The following is a 21,339-nucleotide window of genomic DNA, read 5'->3' on the forward strand; positions in this document are numbered from 1 at the left end:
CAGGGAAAACTCATTTGAATAAATCTGGGTTTTGACACTAATGTAGGTGTCATAACCAGCCATAAAATAATGCAATATGTCACAACAGGTGTAAATATATCGGTTATGACAGGGTTATGACAGGGTTATGACACCGGGTGTCAAGTAAAATGTTACCCACTTGTCAGATGAACCAACATTTGGAACAGTGCACACTAGGCTCTAGTTGTTTATCGTCACATTTTGTTCAACACGAAACCCCTCATTTTGTTTTCGTAACGTTGATCTGTGCTGTCTGAAAAAGTGAATCTTCCCATTCAGAGGACAAGTGTATTTTTCATACTTTATTCATTTGTGTCAAATGCATTGTTCGCAAGATCACATTATGCAGACAAGCACAATGTTCTGTTGCAGAAGACTGGCTCATCAACATTGCCTGCAGTCAGATGTAATAATGCTGGAAAGGGAAGAACATCTAAGCTAAAATCATTGCTCTGTCTATTGTCTACCAGTTTGCTGACATTTTATAATTGCCGTTTTTGATTTCACATCATTTTTGGGGGGAGGGGCAATTTTATTACGGATGTATATGCACATGTGTTATGTCCATATTAACTGTCACTGTAAGGTCTACACCTGTTGTATTCGGCACACACCTGTTGTATTCGGCGCACACCTGTTGTATTCGGCACATGTGACAAATAACATTGATTTGATTTGTAAGCAGACCAGTATGTATTGTGTGCTCTAGCATTCGTCTGTCCATTTAAATCATGTTTGGTTTTGAACAGTGGAACAGTACAGAATTTGATGAGGCTTATTTTCAGACAGGATTACCCCAATTGACCTTTGACTTATGTTTGTGTGTGTGTGTTGCAGGAGATGCAGGGTCAGATGGGCTGGGCGACAGAATGGGGGGCGTGGGTGGAGACGGGCAGTGGGACGAGAGGAGAGGCAAGCGGAGAGTGTGACGATGAGGACGGATGTCAGGGATCTGGAGAGGAAGACTTTGCCGGTGAGTCAGAACCCCCCTCTTTAATTCATTTTTATTCCCTCACCCCTCCTTTTCCTCATCTGCCTATTGATCCTCCTCTCCCTCCCCTAACTCTCTCCTACCTCAGCCAACCAGACTCCCTGTAGATGAGACTGCTGCTTGTGTCAGATGTCAGAGACTAATATTGAAACCTGTCTGTGTCTCAAGTCTACTACAATATAGTATGTTGTGGGTGTGTTAGCTGCCATTTCCTCTCAGATTAATCCATATCTATACTTTCCCCTTATGATGTTATCTTCTGCTATATGCAAATGGTCAGCAGAACAGGCTGTCAACAGCTGTCAGTGAAATAACACATCAATAAAAAAAGTACCAGTGTCTTGTGTGGGTTTATCCTCAGTGTAGGATACTGATTGATTTGATTTGTGGACGTCATTTTTTTTCTTTCAATTACTTCAAGTTGAATTGTTATTCTATGCTTTGTGGTAGAACTGGCTCATGGCTGTATATCAGCACTACTGCAATACAAAGGGTGAATTATTGTGTACACAGACTCATAAACACACTTTCTCTTTGTATGAGCTGGCTTTGTGAAAGCAACTTCACCAAAATAGAGGTGTCAAAAGGTGAAAAGGTTTGAAGCTGATTGCAGATTGTTCGTTCACCCAGTCTCTTCTATTCAGGTCATTAGAAAGAGCGCGAGAGAACAAGGGGAGAGCGAGAGGTGAGAGAGGAGAGATATGCACTGATCCCTGGTTCAGTCAGTGGCTCTAAGATCTGTGGAGCAGGTAAATGACACTTGTCTGTCTGCTAGTAATTGCTGTGCTCCAGCAGTCTGCCTGAGCTCTTCAGAAGAGGACGGTAAAAGCTTTTTCTCAAGTCCTCCATAACACAGCTCAACCAGGGCGCATTTAAAGTGCAAGGAGAGCGACAGCGCAGGAAAGATGGGAGAGAGAAGCTAGAATATTGCTATATGAAGTATAATCTTCTATTATAGTGACTGTTACCTTCTGGTGAAGACAAAATCTTTTCAAAGTCATTTGAAGGATAAGGGAGTTTGCAGCATGCTACACACCTAGTGGGAGTAATGATGAGTGGACATGGTTATCTTTGCAAGTGGTTACAAATCCCTTCAATAGGGAAAGCAGTGAACAAGCAGGGTAAAGGTTGCAAATGAGATTAGCTGTGACGATGACAATTAAATGAGTATTCATGAGTATGGTTTGTGGCTTAATGTAACTCGTACAACACACAGCGAGCACTGATCTCGCTCATTTCCCATAGCTAAGTCCCTGGAAGCTGAATTTCATAATGAGTTGTAGCTCAGTGTAGTGTGACTGCTGGAAAGCAAGAGCCTTGTTTCACTACTTTACTCTTCTGCACTCCGTCAAAGCCAAAGGTTAGATTTGGATACAGCTGGTACGTGCTGTTGACAGATTCTCATAAATTGTTGTCACACTCTGAATGTGTGTGTGAGCATGTAAGGGTGTGTGTACTTCTGTACTCGTGTGAGACTGGGACTCTGTGAGACTGGGACTAGGACTTGCATTGACAGAATGGGTACAATCTTCCCCACACTGTCAGCACTCCTAAAGTTCACATACAGAAGCTTAATGTAGGCCATCCTCTCTGTGCTCTCATTTCACATATACACACACACGAAATGGAGCCAGAAGGGGCATCCTGAGAGAGCTGAGGAGGATTTACCCATTTGCCTTTCCTCTCTCTCTCCTCTCTCTCTCTCCATCTCTCCGTCTGCTGAGGGAAGCAGATTGTGCTGTGGGATCACATGGAAGCTGAACAGGGGAGAGGCACTGTGAGATAACACTGGGGGTGGCTGAGGATGGGAGGCTATACAGGTCAGCTAGAGTAGAGACTAATAGTTGGACAGAGAGAACAGGGTAATACGGTAGATGTACAGGTACGACTAGAATGGTCGTCCAATATGGTGGTGTAGGGGATACAGAGGGTAGACTGAGAGGAGAGGTTTCGAATGAGGTTTGCATCCATCCTGTTTTGAGCTAATTCTACCCCAGCATAGGTATGTACTGTATGTATGATTGTATGTATGATTGTATGTATGTATACGTGAAGCTACATCATAACTCAGTAACAGAATGGAAAATGGGATATGTTGATTATTTCACAGTAAAGCTTCCATAGTGCACTATGCCTATGTCACGGAGTTACTTTCCATGCTCCCCAAAGAGAGATATTCAGAAAAGCTACGCTCCACTGTGTCAGGATGTTAGATAATATTGAATCACAGATCTTTCTCTTTATTTATCTCTCTCCTCTTTCTCTCTCTCACTACAGTGTATCTATCTTTGTTTTCTGAGCTAGATTAAGTTTTCTCCTAATCCTACAATGATACCCTGGTCAGATTGGCCTGGTCCTCCCATGATGTCATGATAGTTGTGCTATGATGAGTTATTGCTTGGTCGTGGTGAATCTGCAGTGGTGTTTGGCTGTTGTTTGATGACAATGTGGTTCCACTCTGCTGTTGGCTTAATGCTAGTGTAGTTGTGGGCAGAAGGGCAGGCGAGGCCATTATTCTGTGGGGCTTTGGCCACTGTTAATCTCTGAGTCACTGACCACTTTGATCTGTGATGGATAATCTGCTTTAATAATGTGTTTCTCAATATCAAAGGAATGTTTTCTTTACTTAGAAAATGATTGAGGTCAAGATGGATAGCCAGCCCCTGGTCTGTTTGGATGAGGTTTTCACTCCGAGGCTGGGATAGAATCTTTCTCTTTTTATTCTGGAATCTTTTAGGATTCTAAATAGATTTTCTTATCCCAAATAAACAAGAGTTCCTTTGCTGAGACAGGTCCGCCCTTTGCAATGTCAATAATGCTAATGTAATTAGGACCAGAGACGGAAGAGGAAGCGAAACTTCCCACTCCCTATTTTATTAAAATTCATATACAGTCAATGAACTAAGCAGACCAGACCCAGGTGCTAATGCTTTGGTGCCTCTGTTAAGCAGACCGGAACTTACTATTTTTTTTCAATGGTAAACAGGCTGAGTAGGACATATTAATTTATCCACCTTCTATGATTATGACCATCCCAGAGAAATGGAACATATCCTCCCCTCCAGAATTCCCAAAATGCACCGCTCCGGGAGAGGAATGATCTGGGTTTTTCCGGGGACAATCTCTGTTGCTATGGATACAAGGTGGTCCGTGGTCTCCAGGGTCTCGTTCAAGGACAACATAACAAAAAGAACACAAACGGAAGCAAATAGTCAACCATTCTTAAACAGTCACAACTCTCATAACCTACAATATCTGACCCAATGTCTTCACTAGCCTTGTTTCAGAAAACATCTTTCACTTACAGAGGGACATCGCTTACCTCAGTGACACTGTGATGAACAAAAACTCACTATGGGGGGAGTTGTAGGAACATATACTTTTTTTGTTTTTCATCTAGGGATTGAACAGTTCTTTTAAACTTAATGGTAAAATATTGATGTGTACATTTGTAATTTATTTAGAGTTTTGATTGATTGAGAAATGATTGATGTCCTATTGATTAGCAGGCAAAATGTTTATTTTAGTCCAAAAATATGTAGATATATTTTACATTACCTTAGTCTATCCTCTACTCTATCACTCTCTCTCCTTGATAGAATAATGCAAGATCAGGATACCACACTCTAGACGAGTGCTTTGTCTGGTCTTTCATATTTAATGTGCGTGTGTTTCTAATGTTGTTGTCTCGGATCCCTTTCATGCAACTCCCTCTCTCAAAGTTTAAATTGAGATGGAAATGTCTGCTTATGAAGGCAGCTGAGGAAATGAACTCATTGCATGGCCTATTAGTCTCCCACGGTGATGTGAGGCTGAGGCTGGTCGGTTGCGTTAATGTGGCGGCCTTAAAAAAAAAAAAACACGCCCAGGCAAATGTAAAATTCCTGACAAATGAGGTTCTTCGCCAGGCAAAAGATGCTGATGTGTATCCCCGTTTTGATTGGCTGTTATTTGCCACCATTCACAGAAAGAATGAGGATTTAATATGCATGGAATAAAATACACATACTGTAACCGTGGTTATTACAATGGGAGGAGGAACATAGGAACTCTGCTTGACTAAACACATCAAAGCAGTCAGACATAAGCCTCACCTTGTTCGCAAAGCATGGCCGTTGACATATTTGAACCCCTTCCTCATAAATACAGTACATAGAGCTGAGGTTCCCAGTAACAACGCCCCTTGTGCACAATTATGTTTCTGGTGAGCAGCGCACTGTCTGCACATTTGGCAAAGCAGATCAATCGATCAATTGTAGTTTAGAATAAACAGTAACAGTATCTCATGTCCAACTGAAGGGCGTGTTCTGGTTTAGAAAGCCAGTTTCTCTTTCTCTGTGTGTTGCCATGCATACATCTGCTACGGAGTGCAGCAGCAGCCATTTTGTGCTCCCTCTGGTCTTCCAGGCAGATCCCATGGATAAAGGGGAAGGCCAGGGGAAATTAAAGTGCTTAGCTGATAATATCCGTGGCAGTGTCGGCCAGTTGGCCCCAGGGGAGAGATGGAGAGCAGCTGAGCTAGGCAGAGTAGAACATAGCAGACCCCTGGCCCAGTGCTGTGTACTCACTGTTCACATTCAGGGTCAGTGGGGCTGGGTCTGTTTGTCACTGCCAACACCAGTGTTCCTCTGGCTCCTTTAGTCCTGTTTTAACACAGCGTAAATGTACTGGCCGGACAGTGGCTGCAGCTCTGGTTCTGTTGCCTTCCAGTGAAATCTGCATTGGATTTCAGTGTTTATGAGAGTATACATTTATCTCCTGACATACATAGGACGTAGGCTACAGTAGATGAGCTGGGAGCTTTCCTTCATCCCTGGGGGAGGCTTTAACATTCATGCCTGGAGCGAAATGCGGCCTAAATCCCAAACCTTGTTCCAACAAAAACGGTTTGCAGTTATTTGAAGTTGATCGTGAAAATGTTCCACATGTCATGTACAAGTGACAGATTACAATATGACTTGTACCGTAGTAATTATGCTACAGTATGGCAATATACCATATACAGTATCTCTTTCTGACGGATGACTGACAATATGATGCTTTTTCACAAGTTTTTGGATAGTAATAAGTTCATGAGATTGTAATTAAAAGTAATGGGGTGTGTGTGTGTGTGTGTGTGTGTGTATGGTGGTAAACAGCTTGTCGCTGGGTTGAATGTGCTAGGTGTAGTGTCTAATTGAGTGCAGTGTCAGTAATGCATCGTCTATGGCACCCCAGGGGTGGGAAATAACCCTCATTAAAGAATGAGAGATTCACTGTGCTCTCTCACTGTTACTACTCATCTAGAAGGGATCCTTCTACCCACACACTGGATAGATGCATATGATCCAAACCAAATTTAAGATATACTGACACAGACATTTCAAAAGGATTTCTATCAATTGATGTACACATTTGTTTGTGCAACATATGAGTGGAAGATGGGTTGGTGGTGAGGATGTTAGCTGAGATTCATGTTGAAGTTTTTAGTGATGCAAGAGTGGGTGAATATGGCCTTTCTTAATTGGGAATGATCTTAATCAGAGGAGGCTGGTGGAAGGCGCTATAGTAGGACGTGCTCATTGTAAACCATGGAACGGTATCAAACATACAGTATATGGAAACAGCATTTTTTAAATTTTTTTACTTTTACCCCTTTTTCTCCCCAATTTCATGATATCCAATTGGTAGTTAGTCTTGTCCCATCGCTGCAACTCCCATACGGACTCGGGAGAGGTGAAGGTCGAGAGCCATGCAGTCTCCGAAATACGACCCTGCCAAGCCACACTGCTTCTTGACACACTGCTCGCTTAACCCGGAAGCCAGCCGCACCAATGTGGCTACCGAAGTCAGCTTGCAGGCACCCGGCCCGCCACAAGGAGTTGCTAGGGCGCGATGGGACAAGGAAATCCCGCCCGGCCAAATCCTCCCCTAACCCGGATGACGCTGGGCCAATTATGCGCCGCCTCAGGGGTCTCCCGGTCATGGCCAGCTGTGACAGCCTGGGGTCGAACCCGGGTCTGTAGTGACGTCTCAAGCGCTGCGATGCAGTGCCTAGACCGCTGCGCCTCTCGGGAGGCGGAAACAGCATGTTTAACTCCGTTCCATTAATTCCATTCTAGTCATTACAATGAGCCCGTCCTCCTAAAGCTCCTCCCACCAGCCTCTTCTGATAATTGTATACTGTAGTAGTTCAGTTTTCCCATTAAGGTATGGTGAATAGAGCACTGAACGTGTTTATACAACAGCTAGTGAGGATTGTATAAATTAAGCCAGTGGCCAGTGTTTCACCTTGATGAAGGTGAATCATCAGGAGAGAAATGAATATCATTTGTTTGATAAAGAGATGCTGTGGTTGGAGGCTAGAATAATAAGGCCTATATGAGTCTGGCTCCTTCCTCTGATTCCATGCTCAATCTGTAACTCTATGCGATTGTTCAGCTCCGGAGCCTGATAAATAGTTGCTGAGGGTGAAATCTGCAGCTCAGTGTAACACAACCCTTCCCTGCACTGCCAGTGTGTGTGCGTGTGTGTATGTGCATGTGTCAGATGTGTTGTGAGAGAAAGATGGAGAGCGAAACAGGTTGATCCTGACCATGCAATGTACGTTTGGGTCCATACAGTATGTATGTATGGATGAGTGTGGTTGTAGGCTATGTGGCTTCAATTTTCCTTTGTCTGTTTGTGTGGCTCTATTTCATTGCTGGGCTGTGTGAATGAGTGTTCATTGTTATACAGCCAATTAAACCTAAGCTAAGCACAGGCAGACATGGGAAGGGAAATTGGCTCATTTTAAGGTCAAACTTTCTGTGTTCACCTAGTGGGGAGGGAGGATATACACACCTCACCTCACCTCACCTGGCAGCCTTGTTTTGATATATGTTTGTCTGGTTCTAGGTGTTGAAGTAAAGGTGTGATAGAGGATGTAATTGATATTGATTGATGTACTAGAGGTCGGCCTCTGTGCCAAAGCTCCATCACATTGTTGCTGACAATATTTATAACCCTACTGACAGGACAGTCAGGGAAGATGGGTAATGTACTGTCTGCCTCTACGTTTAACATAGTGACAGTGATGAACATGCCCACTCTTTTTTTGTATTTGCATGTACCTCTACAAAACGTTACATTATTTAATTCTGCCACATCGTTTTTATATCAGCATTGTGTGTGTGTGTGTTTACACCTGGACTGTGAAGAGGAATGTGTGTCAGTTACAGTTAAATTGCAAGGTTTATCCAGTGCCGTGGGCTAATATGGATATCCTGTTCCCTGAGTTTCTCTGTCTGTGGATCATCATCATCATCATTACCAGGAAAAGCACTACTGTAGTACTGTAGGTTTTAAGATTGGCCAGTGGAGATGCCTCTCAGCCACAGACTACTTTCCCAGCAGCAACCCATACTTAGCCTATGTCATCTACAGTATACATGAGCACTCAAACAAGTTAATGTGCTATCACACAAATGTATGCTTTAGCATAATTATTTTCCATCTTAAATGGCCTCCCAAACTACTCCAAGGTAGTTTTCCTGGTGAGACAGTAGCGTGATCACTAGAGAGATATACTGTTTCAGATAGAGAGAGAAAGATACTGTACTGAAAGGCTGAGAGAGAAGCAGCTCTGTAGTGTCTGCCAGTCTGCCTCATTTCTTTGTGTGTGCAGCCAGTCCTCTCTAAAGGATATTGGCCAAGGTAATGAAATGCTCATTACTGATTCAGCTGGAAATACAGGGATACCTTTACCCCCCTGCCCCCCTCCAACCCCACTCAAGGTCACATCACATCAATGGGTAAATGTGTGTGTGTGTGTGTTTTCGCACACGCGCGTGTGTTTTCTCTTCTACTGTCTGTATATCTGGTACAGCCTCAACTATGTAGATGGTAATAGTCGTTGTAATGAGAGAATCTCTAGGACTGTACACTATGTGCAATCTGAGTGTTAGTACCGCTTCTAAGAATCTCAGGAATGCCATATCTGAATATTCCATGTGTTGAGTGGTTGAGTTATGTCTGTCTATGTCTAACAAGTCTATGGAAAACCCCTTGCTTCTCTCACACTATCTTTCATCCCTTCACAGTCCACACCTCAATCCTCCCTCCTCATATCCATCAGCAGTCTCAGACATGGCACAAAGGATGCTCCCTTACCGGTACCACACAGGTCTCTGGCAGGAGCTCAGACCACTGTTTGCATGTGTCACACACTGAAACCCCAGCCCGTATCTTATGTCCTGGTATGTGTATGTGCGTATTGATAATTATAAGACTGGTGTTTTCCACATAAAGGGCCGCCAGACTGCATCAGCATGGTAAACTATAATTAAGGTGACCTCACCTCAGCCAATCTGAATCCTGCCTGTGTTCTAGCCCTGACATGCTGCATCTCCTGTTTGTTGTCACGGGGCATTTCCAAGACACACCTGTCCAGCATACAGTCACACAGCACAGTGCTGGGTGAATTCCCCCACTAGCTGTCACTGAAGGTGAGAAAATGGGGTGTCCACCCCTCTCCTCCTGTGTGGGGTTTGACTGCTCCTCCCCTGGGTTGGAGCAGGTTAATGACTGACTGGCCTGATGCCTCTGGCCTTGGGGGGGGTTTCAATTCCCCATGTCTGATCTCACAACGTCCTGACCCACCCACCGACGGGACGTTGTCACATGTTCCGACCGCAATGGTGACTGTTGCCTTGTTATAGTGTGACACTGAAGCGCCACGCCCTCGCTCAGGTGGTTAGGAGTGGCACACACACCACACGTCCTTCCTTTGTGTTAATGACATTCCTGCCCTGCCAACCCCTGTTTTTTGGCCATTTGCCATATTTATGATTCCTGCTTTGTCAAAAATCTGAGTGTTACACAACTGTTACTGTATCCAAAACAAGGGCAGTCCAGGTGAAACTGGTCTCCAGCTGATTAGCGTACATGTTTCTATTCAGCCAAAGACCACGAGGAATGGCCTGTAAGTATAAAATTAGCTCATCAGTCAAGTGAAGATTGTGACAAACAGAAATCCTGATGGAGCATGGTGTTCCTCCTCTCATGAACATGTCTGTGTGAGAGAGGAAGCCATGTGCTCTGCTGAAGCCAGGCAGAGGCAGGGAGGCAAGCATCTGCAGCTGGGTCTGAGATCTCCTCCATATTTCACCCTGTCTGGCTCCGCTCGCTGGGCGAATTCCTCTGGGTTGTCACGGCGATGTCTCCCGGCTGGGTGATTTATTTCCCTTCACCATGCTCGAGAGCCCCTGCTGTTGCCCATTGCAAACCCCTTGCATACGCCAACCCCCACGACGCCCAAGCTGAAAGCAGGCAGAGCTGAGGGACTCTTTCCTCAGCCCAGATCTGCAGGAGCTGACGTCTCTATCAGACACGTAGTCTGGCCACAATTCAGGATGCATACATCAAACCTGGCAGTGTCCCTGATTGTGTCTCACTACTAACCCTTCACACTGTGTTGTAACAGCCTTTCATAGTAACTGGGACAGACTCATTCCAATACAGTACACCCTCAAATTACACACATTACAATAAAAGGTTCATATTCATAGCAGGGTTTTTCCAAGAAATTATTGCTTTTTGTGTTCCTTTAATATTTTAAGTAGAAATTGTGGGCCAATATTGAATGTTATATTCAATGAAGTGCCCCTTTAATATAGATCACATTGAGAATTGAATAAATCCGGATTTTTTTACATTAATAAAGACTTGCTAAAGTGCCAAGATTCATCATTTTGACATCATTTTCTGGTTTTGTGGTGGACAACTGAGCGGGTCGAGTATATAACACGTTAACCCTGTTACCCATAGATAAACAGTCTAGAATGTTTTAACAATGCAAAATGTGTGAAGCTTGCATTCAATTGCCACTCCCTGTTGCGCACTAAAAGCTTCCATTGCCCCTGTCACAATGGGATTTATGGTAAGATTTAAGATGAAATCGTCAACTCTGTTACATTCACATCTCATATTCACTGTATACATGGACATAGACACAGACACAGACTTTTTTTCGAGCAATTCCTGATATTATCCCTATGGACCTCGGCACTGAAGATTTCTGGAAATGTCAACGTCATACACACACACACACACACAAACACACGCACACATTAACCTCTTCTTGGAAAGGTTAAATGGGCTTATTAGCATGGGGACTCTGGGCATTGCTCATCACTCACCAACTGGCTGTGTGTCTCCACTCTATCCCCAGTGAGTGACATGTTCTGGGGCTGCTAGGGCAGTTTGGCATTTATTAAGATGACTCATGTACTGGAGGCGGCTCTGCAGAGTGGTCACTAGCTGGCACAGCCACAAAGTCCTAAAATCTGATTTAACCCTAACCTTAACCACACTGCTAACTGTAATGCCTAACGCTAACCTTAAACCCTAAGCTAAGCTTTTGTTTTCATTAAATTTAGCGATATAGCCAATTTTGTACTTTGTAGCTGGCCCATCTTGCGGAAACCGCTCAGTTCTGCCTCCAGGGTAAGACTCATGACAATAAACGTCAACCTGCGTTGCTAGGAGACAGCGGTGCTGTAGGGCATGTAGACGGGTAGACACCATTACCACCAGCTCTACTGCTCTACCACTATCCTCTGTCATGTCCTCCTCCCTAAACTGTCTCAATTACCCCTGACCTCTAAACACACACACACATGCACGCATACACCCACACACCTCTACATATGCATGTGCACACACAAACACACATACAGAGTTGTGTGTTTGTGCTGCTTGTCCCAGTGCAGATTGAATGAAAATGAGCCTGACTCTCCAGAGAATATAAGTTTCCTCATAGCCAGTGACTGAGATGGTATGAAATCCAGGACAGATGCAGAGTGACTAAACATTCTGGCGCTATTAAATCATCTGTTGAGGACCCACACTGATTTTCTCATGCACAGATTTACATTCACCAAGACGTCTGTAAACATTCAGGCAAACACATTGGGATGTGCAAATCCTGCCAATACAATCGCTAAAGTCAATAGGCCTATTGGGGCTGTTTGTTCATCTCCGATAATGATTTTGTAATGATCATATACAGCTCACCTCATTGCAATGGCAGATAAAGAGCTCCTTTGTCTATTGTAGTGTGAGTACAATGGCCATTGTGAGAGGACGTGTCTGTTGTGCTCTGTTTCTCCCCTCGGCTGTCTGTGATGCCTTTACTGTCTTAATCCACTCATTTAGCTCAGCCAACACTCCTGGGAGCAGGAAGAGGTTTTGTCAGGGAGTGAAATGCATGCCAGCCGACACCAGTACATCACCACACGTATACACGTATACACACACACACACATACACACACACATAGTGCCGTTGAGCAGAAGAGGGGCACCTGGAGTGTGTTCTCCAGACATATGTTGTGTATCTGCTGGAACAACAACTCTCTTTGAGGACAAACCAAGCCTCCAGCCTGCTTCTACTAAGGACCTCGCCTGGGCAGGGAGACACACTGATTGATTAAAACTTACCTCACACTCGCGCACACCTGTGTATATGTACAGTACCAGTCAAAAGTTTGGACACGCCTACTCATTCAAGGGTTTTTCTTTATTTTTACTATTTTCTACATTGTAGAATAATAGTGAAGACACCAAAACTATGAAGTAACTAAAAAAGTGCTAAATATATTTTATATTTGAGATTCTTCAAATAGCCACCCTTTGCCTTGATGACAGCTTTGCACACTCTTTGCATTCTCTCAACCAGCTTCATGAGGTAGTCACCTGGAATGCATTTCAATTAACAGGTGTGCCTTGTTAATTGGTGGAATTTCTTTCCTTCTTGATGTCTTTGAGCCAATCAGTTGTGTTGTGACAAGGTAGGGGTTGTATACAGAAGATAGCCCTATTTGGTAAAATACCAAGTCCATATTATGACAAGAACAGCTCAAATAAGCAAAGAGAAATGACAGTGCATCATTACTTTAAGACAGGAAGGTGAGTCAATGCGGAAAATTTCAAGTGCAGTCGCAAAAACCATCAAGCGCTATGATGAAACTGGCTCTCATGAGGACCGCCACAGGAAAGGAAGACCCGGAGTTACTTCTGCTGCAGAGGATAAGTTCATTAGAGTTACCAGACTCAGAAATTGCAGCCCTAGTAAATGCTTCACAGAGTTCAAGTAACAGACACATCTCAGCATCAACTGTTCAGAGGAGACTGCATGAATCAGGCCTTCATGGTCGAATTGCTGCAAAGAAACCACTACTAAAGGACAACAATAAGAAGAGACTTGCTTGGGCCAAGAAACACAAGCAATGGACATTTAGACCGGTGGAAATCTGTCTTTTGGTCTGATGAGTCCAACTTTGAGATTTTTGTTTCCAACCGCCGTGTCTTTGAGAGATGCAGAGTAGGTGAATGTATGATTTCCGCATGTTGTGGTTCCCACAAGCATGGAGGAGGAGGTGTGATGATGTGGGGGTGCTTTGCTGGTGAGTGTGCAAAGCTGTCATCAAGGAAAAGGGTGACTACTTTGAAGAATCTTAAATATAAAATATATTTTGGTTACTACATGATTCCATATGTGTTATTTCATAGTTTTGGTGTCTTCACTATTATTACACAATGTAGAAAATAATAAAAATAAAGAAAAACACTTGCATGAGTTGGCGTGTCCAAACTTTTGACTGGTACAGTATGTGTATTTGTGGACGGCCATCTGACTAAAAGCAATAGGCCTATGCAAATAAATATCTAAATACTTTGTGTGTGTTCTTGCATAATATACATACACACACAGGAGCTTGTATGTCTGTGGATCATTAACTGGCTTTAGCTGTAACTGCTGTCAGGTTCATGTTGTTAACTGTCATTACATTCACTATATACCACTATCAGTCCCGTTACTGTCTCAGTGATTTACTCACCACAGCTCACCCTTGATTCAAAGCTGCGGGGTGATAAATCCACGAAACTCATGAAACCAAGTAGGGTTAATCTTTGACAGAGTTGTTCTCACAAATTTACTGTAAACATTCGTTTTTGTCTCCTTGTTTTGTGGGTGTATTATCTGTCAGTAGCGAGTTTCAAATGATCTCAGGTTTTGTAGATCTCCTTCAACAGGTTTGTGTGTGTCTGTGTTAGGATACCTCACTCCCTCTGTCTTAATCGTTCTGTCCTCTCTTTCTTTCCCCTTGTACCTCTTTGATGTAACAGCAATAGCTCTATCTGGTATCTCTCTCTGTTTCTCTCCCCAGATGAGAATGAGAGAGTGGACATGGCCACTGCTGGTGTTCCACTGGGGAAGAGCCCAGGAGCCAGGGAGCCCCCACGCCAGGTCCCTACCATTCAACCCCCTCCACAGGTAGCTGTGAAAGCCGCGGGCCACACCCCAACACACCACCCAGCTATCACCATCACCCTCATCACCCTTCTGTCTGCCTTGGGGTTACCATGACACCAACTCTGAGACCCCCTTCCCTTCCGCTGATGACGCCACTGAGCACTGGAGAGAGGTGGGGAGCATTCACAAGAAGGAAAAGCAGGTAGAGGAGGATGAGAAGGAGAACAAGAGGAGGTGCTCACCAGCCTACCTGCGGCTTTTCCCCAGCTGCTCTCTGTTAGTTAGCGGGAGCTGGACTGCATGGCTGTGTTTGTGCGATGTAGGATGTCTGCATTTCTCTCTCTCTCTCCCTTGCTGCCTTTACCTCTGCTTTGTCCTCACTGCCTCCTCCTCTCTGGTTCACTGGACTGCCTGGTCAGTTGACCGTCAGATGTGGTCAGCTATATGTCCCACTACTCTCTTGGTTCTCCTGTGGTCCCTAGGTTTAGGTCATGAACAGTAAAGTTCAGAAACAGTGCTGAACTTAAGAATGTAATCAGGCCCAACACAGACATCATCTCTCCTCACCTGTCCACACCCAAAGCCAACTGCCATGTTCTCTGGGCTCTCTCTATTTGTTACTTAGTTTGTGTTTGATTATGCCTTCTGTCAATAGTCACCGAGCACACTGTACATGTTTTATATGGTCCCATGTGGGACTTTGATTGTGTATTTGTTTGTTTGTGTGCCTTTATTTACCTATACTTATGTCTACATGTGGGTTTCTTTACCATATCATTTACTTTAATTGTAACAACTTATAATGGCTTGTACAGTACTAGAACTGATCTATTGGACAAATGTAAATATACATATTTATGTAAATATACAGTTTGTACTGTATAAGGATAGGATAACAAGGGCTTGATTGGAGTTGTTGCTGTGGAAAGGTTTTGGATACCTTTATATAAACTTCACCAAATAATTTTACCCGTATGTTTTGATGGGCACCAACCCCGACCCTCAATATATGTTCCCACACACTGACATCCTAGTTAACATGCATCCATTGCACAAAGATCACCTCTATTATAATGGCAAGTGTATAAATGTATATATTTGAAGTCACACACAATGTTCATCTTTGGTTTAAATGTTTCATTTTCTTAGTACAGAAATGGCTAACAGACTGGCATGTCTGTTTGCGATATTACAACAACAAAGAAGTTACTGCAAACAACCAACACAGTTTTTTCCCTCAGACATCAATGCAGCAGAATAGTACTGGATTTTTTTTACCAGGTTACACAACGCTCCTCACCTCCGCTTCGTCAACAAAAGAAAAACAATAACAACGGCCGTGGGGTGGTCAGTGGTGCTGTTTCCCCTACTGCAGATTCCATCTTTAAAGGGATGCTGCAAACACCTCCGTCCTGCATGAAGTTTCAGGTTTACGATAACCAAGTGTGTTTTACCTAGCAAGGAAACAAAAGCTGCAAATAAAAAGAGCCTTCATCTCAATAAAGACCCCCATGAACTCCCTGTCTATCCAGGTGGCTTTGAGCTGTTGCCAGGAGACAGAGTGAGTGACAGGTACAATACTCTGCTATACTGGATAGCAATGCACCCTATGGCTCACCTGTTAGTTCTGAATGCCAGGTCCAGTAATGTACCTCATCATTGCTGCTCCACTCCTTTGAATGTCAATGTTAATTGGCCAATCAGACCTTTTGATATGATGAGATCTTGCTTTAGCCTTGTAATTACAGTACCAGACTGATTACCTCTGCGCTGATTCCGTGGTAGTGAACCATTCATGTAAACTCGCGAGCCAAGTGAGGCTAATCTTGCTTTGCAACCCCTTTTAAAAGGCCAGAAATGTTCAGAGCCAGGTGAGTGATGACAGGACTGATATATTAGACTGGCCCTTTATCTGAAACGGATGGAGACTTTGTAGACTCGCATTGGCATTTTAATAAACATATAACAGTCAACCTGACCATGATGTGCCTGCCACACTGTGTCTTTCCTCATTTCTCTCTTTGCATTCTCTGACTGAGATTGTGTGAGTTTGCATGAAAGTCTGATTTGTTTTCCTCAAACTGTTCAAAGTGTTTGTCGAGGCACTTAGCCAAGCTGTTCCTGAGAAAACTGTTAGTGTGGTAAGGACATGTTTTATTTCAGGTCCAGTCATGCATAGCCAAACCGTCAAGCTGTGAACATTCTTTTCTCATCTGCTATGAGACAGTATGCTTGCGGTGTTGATATGAATACTAATAAAGGAAGTTGAATATTGTATTGGGGAAGATTTGCTTCTCAAACAAGGACTTTCTACAGTATATTTCCAAATCTGTGCTGGGGATTCTGCATGGCTTTGCCAAACAGTGCATGCCCATGTTGTTTCTGCCACTCTGTGCCTCTTGAGCTAAGCCGGGCTAGGCTAGGCAAGGCTAGGCTACGCAGGGCTAGACTGTGCTGGCTGCCGCTGCTCATTGCCCTCTGGCCCTTCACCGGATTACAGTGATTGGATTGGCAAGGGCTGCTGCCAAACCCCACTAACTGGTGCCAATCACTACCAGTGCCCTACAGGCCCTGTTAGATAATAATTACATCTCTCACTGAATATCAACTAACCTGTGAGGCAGAGCCCACAACCACAAGGAGAGAGAGACAGAACGCTGGTTTCACAAACTTCCACTATGTCTAAGTGCAACTGAACGTGTTCTGACAAGTCTACAAGGTACCCAAGTTGATCAAATTCACCAAATGCTACAAAGGTTAAAGGTGGAATTTTAATAAAAAACACACAAAGGCAGAAAAATAGTGAATTGATTTATGCCAACGCTTCATCTCAAGAGGTTAACCTAACATCAGATTTCTACATACAGTAGACGAACAAAGTGCCAGAGCGTCTGTGACACTGTGGCTGGACCTGGAGCTTGGCCAGGCCAGGCCACATAATTTTGGCTCAACTCCATTAGTCTATTGAATTCAGTTTTCTATCACAAAGATTGAATAGGATTTAGCTTGGCCAATGATGGGGTTACCCTTTGTAATGCTGCTATAGTCCCATGGTGCTTTGTAATAATGTTCCATTAATAGCAGGGATTCCTTCAGTCAGGGAGAGGCAGGGATCAGCAGAGCTAGCGGACCAGCTGCTTCTCTCTGCCAGGCCAGCAGCACAGAGCTATTCCAGGACCTCTCACAATCCAGACAGAGGCAGAGTAGAGCACCATCCAAGGAACCAGACCCAGAGAGCTGTAGCCCCCTCTACCACCCAGCCCCTTCTACTCCTCAGCTGAGCCCAGCCCCCTCTGACCTAAGCCCTGTCCTCCAGCCCCAAGACTGTCATCACCACGCTGCAGGAATGCACCACACACAGAGCCACAGACACACACATAAACGCATAGCCAATACAGCACATGTAGATGTGTTGAACCCATGTCTATTTTTGACCATCGTTCTATTTCCCACCCTTTCATCCCTGTGGAGTCTTAAACCTGGGATAAGTGTGTGGGTTGTGCATGTGTACATAGTGGGTTAAGCCTCACAGTTAACCTGTTCATTCAGTTCAATTGGTGTTCATCCATCAAATGTGTGTTGTTAATTCCGTGTCTTAGCAATGACGGGCTAAGGGGATGGACTGAGATTAGCAGCCTGCCCTGGGGGACAGTAGAGCATGAGAGGTCATCTGTCATGGAGAAATGGTAAGGAGGGCATAGGGCTTTGGTGGAGATCTCCTAGACTTCTGGGATTCCAATCTGGTCTCGGAGCATTTAGTGTGATATGTTACGTTTCGTATGGTTACATAAGACAGATGGTTACTTAAGGCAAAAACGAAAGTAGAGTGCTTGATCGGGGTGGATGGGTTGACGTATAACGTGAACGGCTAGCAACCTAAAGGTTGCGAGTTCGAATATTATCACAGACAATTTTAGCTAATTAGCAACTTTTCAACTACTTACTGTTTTTTAGATACTTTGCAATTACTTAGCATGTTAGCTAACCCTTCCCCTAACCTTAACCCTTAGCATAGCTAACATTAGCGAGCTAGCTAACGTTAGCCACCTAGCTAAAATTTGTAACATACTGTATCATACGTTTAGAAAATGTTTAACATATCATACGTTTTGCAAATTTGTAACATAAATGTAAAACGAATTTTAATTCCTAGCATATCATACAAAATGGGTGATGGACATCCACAAATTAATTCATACAAAACTAACACTTCATACTAAATGAAGTGTCTCGGATTTACACACAGAATCATACAAAATGGACACCTCATCAGCTGTCCTAACCAGTTGAGAGTTACCAGTATTTTTTTCATTTAGCATTTTAGTCATTTAGCAGACACTCTTATCCAGAGTGACTTACTGGAGCAATTAGGGTTAAGTACCTTGGTCAAGGGCACATCAACAGAATTATATATTTTAGTTTTTTACGTAGTCTGCTCGGGAATTCGAACCAGCGACCTTTCAGTTTCTGCCCCAATTCTCTTATCCGTTGGCTACCTGCCTGCCACCTGCTACCAGCACGTGTTGATTATTTTTTTAAATACAGCGAGTCAGTGGTTCCTGCGCCACATGGAATTGCTAAAATAATGTTTTGATATTTCTGTTTTGATAGGATCAATCCATAAATAATCTAAACCTACATGCAACAGTAGGCCTTATCTCTTGCACTTTTTACAATTATTTCACGAGGCCTATTTCACATGACATGGCTAAATACTTAGAACTAAATAAACATGTTTTTCTTTCCATTATTTAATTACCTATATCAGGTTATTTCAATGTATATTCAGATGAACAACTCTAAATCGCTTTGGCACAGTAGGTATCAATCAAGTCACTTGCCGATAATGTTGCATACAACGTTGCATACAACGTTTGAAAGGCCTATCGTTTTCATCGAACACAATCAAAGTTAACATAAGCCCTAGATGGCTTCAATTGCCAAATGTATAGGCATGCCCAATGTAGGCATATTTTTTAGGAACGTAATGTTGCGCTCCAAAGGGATACCCAACTAGAGTTGATGTCCGTGCCCCTGCTGAAATCGAATTACCATAAAATAAAAATCTGTCGGTTTAAGGAAAGGGGGAAACCTAGTCAGTTGTACAACTGAATACATTCAACTTAAATGTGTCTTCTGTATTTAACCCAACCCCTCTGAATCAGAGAGGTGCGGGGGGCTGCCTTAATCAACATCCACAGCGCCCGGGGAACAGTGGGTTAACTGCCTTGCTCAGGGGCAGAATGACAGATTTTTACTTTGTCAGCTCGGGAAGTCGATCCAGCAACCTTTCGGTTACTGGCCCAACGCTCTAACCACTAAGCTAGATATATGTTTTTTTTGCATTGGATGCGTCTCAAATCACTGAATCCGCCGATGTGACCGACCTAGAGTTGTGTTTGTCAGACCATGACACATCCTGAAAATCAGCCTTCTCACAAAATCGTCTGTAGCGTCCGAACGGTTTGTATCCGAAAGATGAGACTCCCACGAACTCTATAGTGTTTTCATTTGCTCTACGACCCCCCACAAGCATCTTGGGACTCGTCTGAAGTTGGTACAGCCGATCTGCCAACTTCTGTCTGTAGCGTCCAAACAGTTTGGGCTACACAATAATATAACACCTATGTGGAAAGGTGAGACTCAGGAACACGTACATGTGTTGCTCTAGGACTCCCACAGGCCCCACAAGACTCGTCTAGCTAGAATTTGTAACATATCATATGTTTTGCAAATTTGTAACATATCATACGTTTTGCAAATTCGTAACATATTGTACGTTTCACAACTTTGTAAATATCATACGAATTGTAATTCGTAACATATCATGCAAAATGGATGATGGACATCCACAAATGAATACAAACCATATGAAACACAACATATAATAGGGGAGAGCTGGGACAAAAGTAACACGGTGCGAAAGTAACAAGCCCTTTTTCTCAGATAATTCAGAAGCTAGAATGAGGCAGTGAAGTTCCTAATGTGGAGGACCAACTCCCTGCAACAAAAAAAAAGTAGTTTTGAGCGAGGTTTCGAGTATCATGCTAGCTAGTCTTGAGTGTTAGCCTGGGAGAAATTACAGAAGAGACGGGTGGGATGAAAGTAACACAATGTAAACTATTGTAAGCCAAAATATTGTGGTTGCTCACCATTGTGATGTTGACACATGGTTTATTTTCATAAATGTTGAACCTATAGCATTAATTATTCAAATCGACACAAACATGAAATTATGGCTGATAGTACAAGCATTAGAAACCAGAAACATGGAGATAAGAGCGATGTTGTGCACTTCTCGCCAGCTGTTACTCCCGCCCTGCCGACAGGTACAAAAGTAATGTTGTGGTAATTCTGTTCTCGAGCCTATTAAATTTAAACAAATTTACCCTAGAAATTGAATTACAGTTGCTAATGATGGAGGACATATAAACTGTAAGTTCTTTGTCATAAAATATGGTGTCTCTAGCTCTGTTTCAGCAACATTTAAGGTTTTAAATGACATCCACTGTGCTCTTGATAAGAAGTTACATTGTGTGTCTGTCTTTATTGATTTGTCGAAGGCTTTTGACACCGTGGACCATGCTGTGTTAGTGCAAAGGTTAAAATGTTGTGGAATTACTGGTCATGCTCTAGATTGGTTTATAAATTACCTATCAAATCGTACACAATGTGTAATGGCGGATGGTTGTAAATCTGAGTCCATAGAGATGTGCTCAGGTGTTCTGCAAGGTTCTATTTTGGGCCCACTGTTGTTCATTTTGTATATCAACAACATTGGGGATCTTATAGAAACAGCAGATGTAAATTTTTATGCAGATGATACTGTTCTTTATTCAAGTGGTAGTAGTTTATCTTTAGCTTTTGAAAATGCCCAAAGAGCATTTAACATCATACAACAGAATCTGTATGATTTAAAGCTGGTTCTAAATTCGGGTAAAACTAAATGCATGGTATTTTCAAATGCCAGGCATATTACTAATCATGTCATTGCTACATTGGCTGGACATACTATAGAGCAAGTTAAAGTGTACACATATTTTGGTGTGTGG

General features: G+C 43.2%; 1 protein-coding gene across 1 annotated transcript in view; it reads left to right on the top strand.

Annotated features, from left to right (window-relative positions):
* gpc5b (glypican 5b) overlaps positions 1-16,265 on the top strand; it is a 77,309-nt gene extending 61,044 nt beyond the window's left edge. Inside the window, exons 8-9 of the mRNA XM_071345381.1 lie at positions 859-994; positions 14,202-16,265. Of these exons, the coding sequence (XP_071201482.1) occupies positions 859-994; positions 14,202-14,401 (336 nt within the window). The 3' untranslated portion in view covers positions 14,402-16,265. The remainder of the gene's footprint in view (positions 1-858; positions 995-14,201) is intronic.
* Positions 16,266-21,339: the final 5,074 nt, after the last annotated feature.

The sequence above is a fragment of the Salvelinus alpinus genome, chromosome 16 (genome assembly GCF_045679555.1).
Source record: "Salvelinus alpinus chromosome 16, SLU_Salpinus.1, whole genome shotgun sequence".
Lineage (NCBI taxonomy): Eukaryota > Metazoa > Chordata > Actinopteri > Salmoniformes > Salmonidae > Salvelinus > Salvelinus alpinus.